Genomic DNA, 13,163 nt, shown 5'->3' with positions numbered 1-13,163 from the left:
TTTAAATTTTAATTTGTTCACATTTATGTGTTGGACCGATCTTAATCACATAATCAAAGTTTGTACAATGGGACTAGTATGAACAGTGATTAACGCGCTGTGTTTGTGTCTGCCATGTGGTTTGTGGCGCATGTAATGATCCACTCCTAACCCCGCTTGAACACCACGTCGGCGGGCATTACTACGGACCGGCTGACACGATGCTGCAACTCGGACACCGCCCGCACGAGCTCCCCCTTTTGGCGTACACCGGCGCGGTAAAGAAGCGAACCCCTTTACGTTGGCCGTGACCAATCAGCGCCGCGGATGCGAGTCGTAGACTGTGGCGATGTATGTGTTGTAGCTGCTACGAGCAGGGCTAGACGGGCAGTATGGCGGAGGAGGGCAGTGTGTGCGAGTTAGAGGGGCTGGAAAAACAATTACAGACTTTGCTAAGCCGCTACTCAAGTGATGAGCTGCGAGCCGATAGTGAACCGTTCTGCTCGGACTTCTGCAAGGTAAGGAGCCGTGTGTGAAGTCGATGACAGGCTTGTTGTCGAAGAGAGGAGCATATATGTCAGCCGACTCCCCTCCCCCAGAACGGCTCGTTACACGGCTAGCGTTAGCTGTGAGGTTCGTTAGCATCGATAACGAGTTGTGCTCGCTATGAAAACAAATATATTGCCAGTAACGTCTTTTGAACATTGTGCCCGATAGCAAAGGCTCAGATTCAGGTGGCGCCATCGAAATGCCCGAGTCGGTAAATCAGTAATATTCTGTCAGTGGTCGTTCACTGCTCGGCTAGCAAGCTAACTGGACTGAGCGTTTGAGCCAGCTGCCCAGTTAGCCTCTAAGTTAGCTTAGTTAGCACAGCGAATGTTTACCAAACTATGATAACGACTGCACAACTTTCTGCAGATAGACATCACGCTGATTAATTATCTGACTTGGAATGAATTTAGCTTATGTTAGCTAAGCTCTAATATGAGGTTAGCATGAGATTAACAGCCTGTAATGTGAAATATTCGCCTTAAAGTATAACTTCATAATGTGGCTTAATGACCTGCGTTAACCTGCAGCAACAACTGGACATATAACTGCAGATATAATCTAACAGCAATAAATCGTTTAAGGGTGATGTCCTCACACTCTGAAGGTTTAACAGTGCTATGTTATGTTAGAGGAATAAAGCCAGTCAGTACATCTCATGGAAAAATGTATTTACATTAGAAGTTGTCCGGATTGATTGTAAATTGTCGACTGTCACGGTCGATCTTTAAATAAGGTCAAAGCTCAACATAACAGAAGGAAGTAGCATTGTCTGCTGTTGACAAATCAAATCTCAGATATTTCTCATTTTATGCCACTATGCTGTTGGTATGCCATCCAGACTTCACATTGAAGTTTTAGCTCAGTATAAAAACAACAGAGAAAGAGTTTAGACACACATGGAAGTTAGTTTCTTAAGGTGTTTTGAGACAAATAAGCTGCAGAATTCTGCACCAGTGATGCTTCCTGACATGCTTCCGTTTGATTTTAGTAGGGGAACTATATGCACTGACTGGATAAAGACCAGAGAATAACACTGTATAATAACAACATCCCCATTGTGATGTCTTGCATCTCTACCATTAGAGGGCAGTCTTAGCACATTTTCATTACAGAGATTTAATACTTGGCACTAAATGTCACATGTTGAGATCAACCTGATTTTCATTTAGTTAATTATGTTAATGAAAATTTGTTGCTAAACTTTTGATGCAATAACAAAATGGATGCCAGTTATTTTTTCTGTTGATCAGAAGGCTCTAATTGGTTAGTATTGTCACAATGAGTAAATGTGAAGAGCTGCAGTCAAAACATCTAATATTGCTTCATGTCTGCTTCTCTTTTCTCTGTGCAGCTTGTGGAGGAGTATGCCTCTCGCTGGCAGGTGCCACTGCCTCAGCTCAGGATCATTGAGATAGCTCTCATTTACTTCACTCAAGCCTCCACCTCCTTCACATCAAACTGTGACCATGTGCTCCACACACTCAGTAGTCTGGCCTTGTAAGTACAGAGAAAATTAACACTAACTAATATTATTTAATGTAGCTCTTTATTTACGACAGCAGAGACAAAGACACTAATTGTTGTGATTTGAAACTGTTTTCAGTATTGCATTCATTTGCACTTTCTAAACATATTTCAGGTTAAATGGCAGACTACTTTCTATCCTTCCTCAGTTTAGACATTAGCAACATGTTGTGGTGATCACATTAATTATTACATAACTTCTGACAATGCCTCTAAAGACAACAATCTGAAATTGCACTATGTGGTAGAAACACAGTGTGCTACTGACAGAGCTGTGAGCCCAGGCTTTCATATCTCTACTCCTGCCAAAGTCTCTGAGCCAGAAACAGTTTGCTTATGTGCAAAGTATGTTTAAGATCATATCACTGCTTCAAAACCGTTTACTGCAGCTGCATCTTTGCTATTGTGAGCAGAGAGGCCATATAGCCAGTTTAGTAATTTTGTGAGGTGCCAGAGTGTAGTCCAGTTTAAGTTGGGTAAGATTTATTTTTAACACCCAGTATGTTATTGTCAGACTGCCTTGGCTGGAACATTGTTAAAAATGTCTTTCTTGGATTACTGCTCCTGAACAACCAGACAATTACCCAAATTTAGCAAATTGTTTAAATGTTTGCATAACAACCCTTTTTTTAGACTTGACAATACTGAATGTAGACTGGATGTGTTGTGTTTTTATTCCTGCTTTGCTCAGTTTGGATTCACTGTCTCAAGTTTCCCAGTGGTTTGATTGTAACTGATATAATTAAATACTTTATTGCACACATAAAACATCTGTTAACACACATACACACATTGGAAAAGGGAAACACACAAGACACTGATAAAATTAATCTAAACAAATAACAATAAAAGACATTTGTTTTTATATATTTGTCCCCTATACCCAAACTAGTCTAGTATATTCTGGGCCATTGGTTGACATGTTCATGGAACTGAAAGGTAATTGTGTTTGCTAGCTCACACAAGCACATTGGTGAGTCAGGAAAACCCCTGGCATGCTGCCAGCTGTTAATCCTACTCCATCCATAATCCCTCAGTCCTCCATCCTGTGTCTACCAGGGTTCCCTTCAGTTTCCCAATTAACTGTATTCTGCCGCATCATCATCTATACACCCACACAAATAACTGAATAGCTGTTAGTTTGACTAACAGATCATATAAAGAACAATTAAAAAATATTTGATCCCGTCACAGGAGTGTTTTTGAGTTGCTGCTGTTCTTTGACCAGAAGGACTTCCATCAGGAGCCACTAAAACACTTCACTGCTACATTCCAGGTGAGAAAGAAGTGCAGATAATTGTCCTAATAGACGTTACTTGGACTAAGATTTTGTAATTGTTTTTGAATCACTGGCTAAAAATGTAGGCACCAAATGTTTTACTACAGAAATTATTATTGCGACATAAATTGGTGAAGCTTTTAATAATTATAAGTTGTTGTTTTTGTCTCTTGTTCTTTTCCAGGAATGTAATTTGGCCCTCGCAAGGCATCAGAATGTTCACTTACTTCAAGTGGCACATTTGGTTCAGGGTGGTGGGCCCTGGGCCAGCTTGGTCTTACAGGCAATTCTCAGTGACTCCATTTTACCTCAGAATGAAGGTAGGTAAAGTATTTTTACCATAGAGTAGAAGAAATTGCATTTAAGATTTTGCATTTTGAATGCATGTCACACTGTGTGCCCCCTGACAACTGTCATCTGCATGTAAATGCAAACCCTTTGTGAACTGTTTACCACCATTTTGTGTATTTCACAATTTCAGTTGCAAAACAAAATTAGATTCATAAACCAAAACATTGATTATAATAATTATTACATATTATTGTATGTATTATGTTCAGTCATCTGTGTCACAGTGGGTGTGTTTCTCTTCTTTACTAACAATATGCTTCTTGCTAACAGTGTGTTTGTTGGATCAAATTTGTGTTGTAAACAAAAGTGGCCTTTCTTTTTCTTTCTAAACTTTTATACAGTGAAAAGTGGAAAAAAAAAACATTTACCGTATTTTCCGTGTTATAGGGCGCACTTAAAAGCCGTTGTTTTGTTTTTTTTACGCGTTACAACTGAACAAGTTTGGGAGTTATGGTGAATGCGTTGAATAAAGTTTGACTGACTGTTTTGTTTCGTTTAATGTGCCTTTTAGTCCGGTGCGCTTTATATGTAAAAAAAAAAAAAAAAAGTTCGAAAATAGACCGTTCAATGACAGTGCGCCTTATGATGCAAAGAAACTGAGAAGATAAGAGTTATTGTGCCCATTACAAACTCTGCGTCATAAGCGTGTCTCTTAATAGGAGCCATTTTGGGGCCTTTGCACAAACACACAAATGGAAATGAAACGGCACGCTTCACGCAGTCATATATTCCAGCATGCACCGCGCACTACTTCTTCTACGAGGGAAAATGGAGTCGGCGGCTGCTTACCGTAGTTGTGAGACCTGTTGCGGCTCAATATTGATCCATATATAAGGCGCACTGTCAGCTTTTGAGAGAATTGAAGGCTCTTAGTTGCGCCTTATCGTGCGGAAAATACAGTACTATAATTCTGTGATTTTCACTAAGTGTGCAGCACTAAGTCAACAAAGATCTAGCACTGTGTCTATTTTCAGGTTCTTGTTCAGTCAGGAATTTGTTTTATCAAGGTCATGTTTACAGTTGGTATTGTTGTTATTGAGCTACTGTAAATGGTCCGTTTTTATTTTCAGGTAAGCATGTAGTTCAAAGTATATGTCTGACGTTAATAAATGAGTCATGTATCTAGAACGTCTGTTTTCAGCCACATGTGCGTACATGAGCACAACATTTTCAGCTTTTTCTGTGATACTTCAAGACTTTCTTCAAGTTTGGCAGGTCTCCTGCTAATCTCAGAAGCATTAGCTTTATCAAACTAAAACCATATTTGTCTCTCTCCTGGATGGGCTTCCCTTCAGTCGATGGGTGCATCAGCTCTGAGCTGCCGGTGTTCTTTGAGCTGCGGGTGCGCTACCTTTTATCCTCTGAGCAGATCAGTGAGGCTATGGCCCTGGCTAAGTGTTGTGCTCGGCATCCTACAACAGGACAACATTTGTTCTTCCTCCAGGTCTACCTCACGTGGCTTCACAAAACTTCTCAGCATGATCGCCTACATGAAAAGGTGGGTGGTGACACTGTGTGACAAAGACTAACATGTCTTGGAGTCAAATGGAGAGATTTTTTGCTATTTTTTCAATTGTAGCTGTTGCTGAGCTGTCACAGAATTATACCTCAATTGTGTATGACAACTATTTTGGGCCAGAAACTAAATCTTACAATGCCCTCTGTTTTTCAGGTGAATGACCTTAATGGTAAAGAAGCAGTTCACATCATCTGTAGTTTGGAGTGTGATGAAGAGGATGATTTGTTATTGGCTCTCACCAGAGCCTTCCTCTCTCAGCAGCTCCACAGAGGAGACATGTACTATTTGTGGTAAGTAAGATTAAATATGTTTCTAGTATAAATTGCATTATTAAGAACAGACATTAACTCTGTTTAACGTCTTTGCAGTGATCTCATCTTCATATGGAGTAAACTTCACAGTCGATTGAACACATCTAATCAAACTCTACTGGAGGAGAGTCGTCAGCTCATGCTATCTGCCACCAATGTTAATTCAATCTTCCCATTCATCAGAGCCATACTACAAGAGGTGAGACAGTGGACCTCACCAGCGTTGCTTTTTTAAATATTAAAGATTTGTATGTATGTTCAATATTTAACAAGTCTTTGGTTTGTATTTTACCAGCTGGGTGAAGATGGTATTCAGTTCTGTGTGGAGCTTTGTGCTAGTGCGCTGGAGTCTTGCCTTCCCTGTGATGTTGTCTCCAAATCCCTAATCTACAAAACTATTGCTGGCCTGCTGCCCAATGACCTTGAGATTTGCCGGGCATGTGCTCTTCTTGTCTTCTTTCTGGAACGCACTTTTGAGGCCTACAAGATGGTGTACCTTCTCTACATGCATCCTGATCAGGAGTATCACGCCGATTACAGTCCCATTGGAAATAATGTTCGCTTTGAAACACTGCAGGTAAAGGAAATTTAAAAAAAATTCATGACAGAGATTAAAGATATAATGATTTTAGTTCATTTGATCAGTGCAGAGTTGGTACATGACATTGTTGCCTGCCATTTTTCATTATTGCAGTACAAAAATATTTGGTTTATTGTTTTTCGTCAGGTCTTGAAGAAGGATCTGTATTTTGACCCAGAGTTTTGGAACCTCATTGCTTTGCGGACCAATTGTTTGAAACTGATGAATGAGAAGGTTGTTAGTGCTGCCCTTGAAGAAATCATGGAGGACAAGTGGATTCCTAACTACTGCGCCAAAGAGTCTGCTTTCCGATCAAGCACATTAGCATGCCGCCAAGGAAGTAAAGGGGCAATTCAGCCAGCAGCAAAAAAGCGACACCTTAAAGAGGATGCTCACACTGCATCCAAAAGACTCAAGGTAGGCCCAGGCCAAACACAGTTGAATGCTGTAAAGAAGAAGACTACGAAAGGCTCACAAACTCTGAATAAAACATCGTCAAAACCTTTGAGGCGTTCATTTTGGCAGCTAGATAGAATCCAGGACAATGTAGCCATTGCTTATGGAGAACATAGACGCATTACACGACTTTCAGAGAAGAATCCACCCAAACGGCGGATTAGAAAACCCAAGTGGCTTCTGGAGGACTCAGGAACTCCTGAAGAGAATAAAGTTCTTCCAAAGATCAAAAAGCATGGATTAAAACACCAAAAGCACCACCGTTCCTCTATTGTAAAGAGGGCTGAATCTGGTCAGATCAACAACATTGTGAAGTACAAACCTTCAGTTAACTGTCACTTAAAGGCAAGTGAAAACAACGACAAGCAGCAGAGACTTTCAGAGAGTTCTTTGGACTGTCTTAAACCAGCAACACCTCCACAAGTGATTCTTGAGCTCTCTCTACCAGACAATGAACTAATGGGCACATTTAATGAAGACAGTTGCAACAGACAGCGAGGACTACCTCAAGTGCTCCTTTACAAGCCTACAATGAAACTTCCTGCCACACCCCAAAATGTGAAGACTGTACATGGCAAAGAGGTGGTTCTTAGAGCAAGGGATGAAGCTATGTTTGTACTACAGTTGCACTGTTATGCTCGGCAGCAGAAAGGAAAAGGCAAAGGGTTAAATATTCAGGGCTCTGTATCAACAATCACACGCTCCTCTGTGCAGGGAAGTCCTCCTAAAGAACCACCAAGAGAGCTCTGTGAAAAGCCTGCCACTGAGATGAGAGGTGGAGTTGCCTCTCAGACACTAGTAGCAGCTGATGTTGCTAAATCCCAAGATTTAGAAAATGTCCTTCAAGTTCAAGCTGCAAAACCGGTCTTGCGAAAGACCTCTTCAGCAAGAGAGCCCTCTGAAAAGTTTGCTGTCAAACTGAGAACTACCACTGCATCACAGACTTCCGCAGCAGCTCAAGTGACAGAAACTCCAATGTTAGATAAATCCCTGCAAGCTCAAACTACAGCTTCAGTAGAAGAGCCCTGTGAAGAGCCTGCTGTTGAGATGAAGGTCACTATTGCTTCACAGACTCAGACGGTGGCTAAAGTGACACAATCTCCAAATTTAGATAAAGTTCCAGCTGTAGACGACATCTCAAAAGTCACAGCTTCACCCGAGGTTTCACAGACCATAACCGCAAATGACAATCAGGTGGAAGTAACTGATGAAATTCCTCTAGTCTCCAACATGGCTAACATGTCAAACATAGGACCTTCTCATCTGGTGCCCTCAGAGTCCCAAGACACTGCTCTGAGAGATGGGTTACGGGAACTGAAATCATCTCTGGACAGCAGCTCTGCCAAGGCAGATGTCACAGAGGGTTTACCTAAAGACTTAATTAGACATGTGCCTTGTGGAAATGACAGAAGCTTTGGAGAAAGTGTAGTCACTTTAACTAACACTTTAGAGACTCAGGCTACTTCTACAGCTATAGACCAGGACAGTCTAAATGACATATCGGCTCTGACATTGGTAACAGAGATGGTTACTGAACTTCCACCCAAGACACTTGCTCAAGACCTGGAGAATGACAAACGGCAAGCTCCCAGCAATAGTTCCTCCAAGGAGTCAAAAGCTGGAAGTAAACCAAAAGTACCTCACAAAACCTCCAGTATCACCAGCTGGTCTGTCCCAGAACATGAGACCTCCACAGCTGTTGATGTGCAAGAAAAGAAAGGGAGAACTCAGGATATTGCTCCAGAAATACCTGAAAATGATGAACCTATGGAAACACCACCAGAGTCAGAGGAATCCAAGTTGGAGTACTGTTGTACTTTCTGCAACAAGGTTTTTAAAGGAAGTCGTGTTGTAGCACACGCAATGTTCCATTATCGCAAAGATGAGTGCATGTTCTGTGGGACAGTTTTTAAAGATGACCTCCTGGCCATGATGCACCTGTCTGATCATATAGAGAAACTAAAGAAGAGCAAAGACTTAGCTGGCAACAAAGCCCAACAAAATTGGGTCTCTGAGACCAAAGATATCTCTACTCCTAAAACCTCCAAAGCTAAGGCCACAAATGTGTCTTCTGTTCGTCGTAGTAGTATGAGACTGAAGAAATCTGTGTGTTCTAAATCACTAAGCCTTCCAGATTCAAGCCCATCTGAATCCAGAAAGTTAAGATCTAATGAAAAGCCAGTGGATGGTGAGTTTCTACAAGAAAAGAAACAGAATCCATTAAAGCAACTTAATGGTGAAACTCCAGTTCATAAGGTAAATGGGCATATTGGCAAAAGGCAAGCGCTTGTCAAAGCAAAAAAGAACTTGGAAGCCAAGCAGCCACTCACACAGCAGAAGATGCCTCTAGAACAAAGGAGCAATGGATACAAGAACCTTGGGTTGCCAGAAAACCATGACATGGAGGTAGATTCCTCTACATCTTCAATTCAGGTAGAGAAAGATTTTGGTTGTTCCGGTGAAATGAAAGAGAGAGAATCTCTGCAGGTCCTGAAGACAGCCACAAAACAAAATGGGAATGTTGGAGAGAAAAATGGGGAGCCACAAGAAAACGTTTGCTGTCCTGTGGATGGATGTGTTTGGTTTACAAAAAGTCGTGTTGCACTTCTTTACCATGCTCTTGAAGATCACTATGGGGAGGTCAAACCTTTAGAAATGGCATTTCGTGTGGGAAACAGTAGATGTAGTATCTGCATGAGAGTTTTGTGGAGTTTTGAACATTTTCTGCACCATGTTGAAAGGCACAGACTCTCTCCTCGGCATCCTTGTCCTCATCAGGGCTGTACTGCCAGGTTCAAAACCGGAATGGAAATGAGACGTCACGCTAGGAGGCATAGTCCACTGCAGGCAGTGTGTTGCCTCCCTGGTTGCTCTCAACTCTTTATTTGCCTTTGGGCACTCAACCTTCATGAACGAGAGCATTATGCTTCCAAATCTGATAAACCGGACAAGAACACAAATATGCAAACAGGTGACAAACAAAATAACACACAGACTGTGAAGAAACAACAAGATTGCAAGTCAAATGATGCTACTGCTGTAAATAAGGCTGAGAGTGTAAAGATTGCTCATAAGTTAAGACGTCAAGCTACACATAAGACATCATCAACAAAACATAAGGATCCTATTAGCACTGTCAGTACATCTCTGTTGAAACATGAGTTGAAAGAGAGAAATGAGACCAAGGATTCAAATATTTTAAAGACTCTCTCCAACAAAGATGCCTCAGCTCAGCCTACTGTTCTTAATTTGAGATTAAGACAAACATTAAGAAAAGTAACAAATGCAACCATGGCTGCTTCCAAAACTCACAAAGTTATCTCATCCTCTTTGTTAAGACACAATAACAAATTGAGGTATAAATTCAAGAAAAATCAGGTCAAAGTAAATGCAAAAGATTCTAAAAGAAGAGGGCGTCCACCAAAATCAGATAAAGCTGTGCGTGATGAAAACACTGCCACTGGTCAAAAAAATGAGACTGCTAGAACTGCTCTGCAGAAAGACCAGAAGAGCCCTGCTGAGCTTTCAAGCAACCTTAAAACAGCAGAAACTTTAAACAAGTTAATAGAAGGAAAGAAGGCGCCTGTAGTGAGAACTACAGAAACATCACCTGATAAATCGATGAAGTCAAAGAAATTAATGAAGAAACTTCGGAAATTGAAAAAACGCTCCAGTAGCCAAACTGCTTTAGATTCCACAAAGTCAAACAAGCACAAGGCTACAAAAGACAAAGGCAACAGAATGAAGATCAAGAAAAAACGTCCTCTGAAAGAATCAACAGAAGCAGTAATAAAAACATCTGAAGACACTGGAAAAGTGCAGGTGGAAAACACAGACTCGATAGGGAGCAACCCTGAAAATCCTGTGCCTGCTGTTACAGCCGACAGTTTGAATGAGACAACTGCACCTCCGACCGCATCGAGAGAGACAACTCAGAAACTGACAACCGAGGAAAAGTCAAAGAAATCCCACATTACAAAAAAAGGAAAGAAAGAAAGGAATAGTCAAGATTCATGTTCAGACAAGGCAAATAAGAAGTTTAAAGACGTTAATAAAAAGGGGGACAAAAGCACAGTCAAGGAAAGACAGCCATGCAAAGACCGGCGTAACACAGCTGTCGTAAAAAAGCCAAAGGCAAAATCTGAAGTCCAACAGCAGGATGAAGCCACAGCTACATTAGTAAACACTCTTGATGAGATGGGGAAAGAAAAGCTGGAGACCTCAGGTCCAACACTTGACCATACTGATCCCTGCATAGCTGCTTCCCACCCTGCTGTCACTGCAGACCACACACAGAAGGTAACTGAGAAAAAGTCAAAGAAACCTGGTGCTATAAAAAACACTGACCCCAGCAAAGCAGTTCAGAAGCGCAAGAATAGTCATAAAGAAAGTGAATCAAAAATTGTCAAGAAAAAATGTCAAGACCAATCGCCCACTGAAGAGAGCACAACGTTTGGAGGAACAGTGCAGTCGACAGCTAGCAGCCCTGGTTATTCTTTAGTAATGAACGGACAAGCGGTAAAAGAGGATTTAAAATCCACAGTGTGTACAGGCATTCTTGCCAAGTATAGTAAGAGGCCATACATGCGTCTGCCACCTACCGCATACCTTGATGAGAAGTACATCACTATGCCAAAACGACGGAAGGAGATTTCATTTTTCCCATTGTCTCAGAAAAGCCCCCCTCCCGAGAAGACCGGTATTACTACAGCTCTGCAGAGACAACGATGTGCCAATTGTTTTGCTACTTTCAACAGTGCTGAGGAGCTGCAGAGTCATCTCCAACTGCAGAAGTGCTCAAACCTCTTTGGGTTTGACTCTGATGATGAGGACCAGGGTGAGTCTGACAGTACTATACTAGCTCAAGTTGAATTGATACTGTCTTCATTCGGTAATGATGTGGTGTAAATTGTGTAATTATGATAATTGCTTCCCAAAATTTTCAGAAAAAGGTATATTCTTACATGCAGGCTAATAACATAAATTGTGAAAGCACAGAAGTTAAATTTGTTCAAATGTGTTTTTCTGTAACTATGTCCTTCATGTTCTACTTTTTAGTTTCAGGTAAGAGTTGAGTCAGACTGGACTCAACAGAGCCACCTGTAGACCTGCATGGGTTCTGGAAGGATCATACCTCAACGGATACTCGCTCTCTCTGAACCACTTGCTCTTTATTTGGGGTGAAGACTTGCACTTCAGGAGTTATCAGAGGGAGAGATCATGAACTGAAAGGGTTACCTGGCTTTTGCTGCAGGATGCGCCTGCAAGTCCCAGGAGCATCCGGAACACATGAAATAGCCAATCATTACAAAGACTACTGAACCGAGTCAGACTGTTAGCAGAACAGCTAGTACTGAAGTGCCTGCTCTGGAACCGCCGTGCTGTTTCCAGCTGCTTCACCTGGTATGGAGAGTAAGCATTGTGGCTTAAAGACTGGACTCCTGAAAAGCTGTGAAATAAAAACTGATGCCAGACAACAAGGCTGCTCCTGCTATCACTAGGATACACATTTTTCACATCAGTAAGCCATAAAATTACATTATTTGCTTTTTGCACTCTTCTAATAAGAATTTAGTTTGTTTTTTTTTCTCGGAGTGATGGGGATTGTATAAAGGAAAAAAAATCATGATATTTTAACATTCTAAAGTCACAAATAATGTAGATTGAATCTAAACTTGTAAAAGTTGTAAGATTGCTGTATCAGATTTTTCTTTGGGAAGTTTTTATGTCTAATTATTCTTTAAATACTAATTGTATTTCTTACACAAAGTTGCCCAGGGTGGGGGGAGTTTGAGTAGTTGTGTGCTGCTTGTCCTCATCACAAGTAACCAGTAGGTGTCAGTATGCACCAGTAGACAGCAGACGCATTTATACATTCACAGCTGCATTTATCACTGTATACACAAACCGAAATGGCTTCACCTCCAGTTACATTCATCAAGCTATATTTTCTTTAGCAATAACATCAACCCTAAACCTTCTTAGTGTCCTACAGATATTTAGTTGGATTCTGGCACTAATCATGTCTGGTCAAGCTTATTATTTGCTGTTAGCGGAGCAGCAGATGTTCTGGTTAATATTTTCTAACTTAAACATGCATTTTTCATTTTTATCTTTACTGAACTGTCAAAACCATTAAAACATTAGGATTTCTCCTTCAGAGAAACAGATGTGGTCACAAACCATTACAGTTTTAAGTGTTACTGGGAGGCCACAAGAGTCTGTAATGGGACGCAGCAGGTTATATTTATTTGTTTTATTTCTATCTTTTGTAAATATTTGAAGAGTTTCTGCAGCTTATTATGAAAAATGGGAGTTTGAGCTGGGTTTATATTTTGTTCTGATGAAAAATAAAACTTATTTGAAATGGCATATATTCTGTTGGGCTTATTATAGGTTCCAAAGGAGTGAATGTTTTCATCAAAGGAATTTGATGAGTCTATTTCAAAATGTAGGTTATAAAATAAGTCGGCGCATTTGCATCAGATGAGACAGGATTGTGGAACAGTCGGCTCCAGGGGAAGAGAAAAAAATAAAATTATGACCCAGTAGACTGATAAAGTAAATCCTTACCTCAACTAACCTTTGGTTTGTGTCATCTCACCAGTACCA

The 13,163-nt window shown here is 40.9% G+C and overlaps 1 protein-coding gene across 1 annotated transcript; it reads left to right on the top strand.

Moving 5' to 3' along the window:
* The first annotated feature begins 335 nt into the window (after positions 1-335).
* Positions 336-12,923, top strand: LOC113163725. Its single transcript, XM_026362605.1, has 10 exons — positions 336-497; positions 1,883-2,028; positions 3,250-3,331; positions 3,519-3,654; positions 4,981-5,183; positions 5,358-5,494; positions 5,573-5,714; positions 5,811-6,092; positions 6,243-11,388; positions 11,610-12,923. The coding sequence occupies exons 1-10, from the start codon at positions 372-374 to the stop codon at positions 11,624-11,626; spliced, it is 6,417 nt and encodes a 2,138-aa protein (XP_026218390.1). The 5' UTR covers positions 336-371; the 3' UTR covers positions 11,627-12,923.
* Positions 12,924-13,163: the final 240 nt, after the last annotated feature.

Source organism: Anabas testudineus, chromosome 2 (genome assembly GCF_900324465.2).
Source record: "Anabas testudineus chromosome 2, fAnaTes1.2, whole genome shotgun sequence".
In the NCBI taxonomy this organism is placed as follows: Eukaryota; Metazoa; Chordata; class Actinopteri; order Anabantiformes; family Anabantidae; genus Anabas; species Anabas testudineus.
Note: the sequence above shows the minus strand (reverse complement) of the source record. Positions and strands in the feature narration are given on the sequence as shown.

Coding starts and splice junctions, on each gene's coding strand:
- LOC113163725 (XM_026362605.1), top strand. CDS start 372: ATGGCGGAGGAGGGCAGTGTGTGCGAGTTAGAGGGGCTGGAAAAACAA. Junction 5,495..5,572: donor GGAGACATGTACTATTTGTG/GTAAGTAAGATT, acceptor ACGTCTTTGCAG/TGATCTCATCTTCATATGGA. Junction 6,093..6,242: donor TTCGCTTTGAAACACTGCAG/GTAAAGGAAATT, acceptor GTTTTTCGTCAG/GTCTTGAAGAAGGATCTGTA.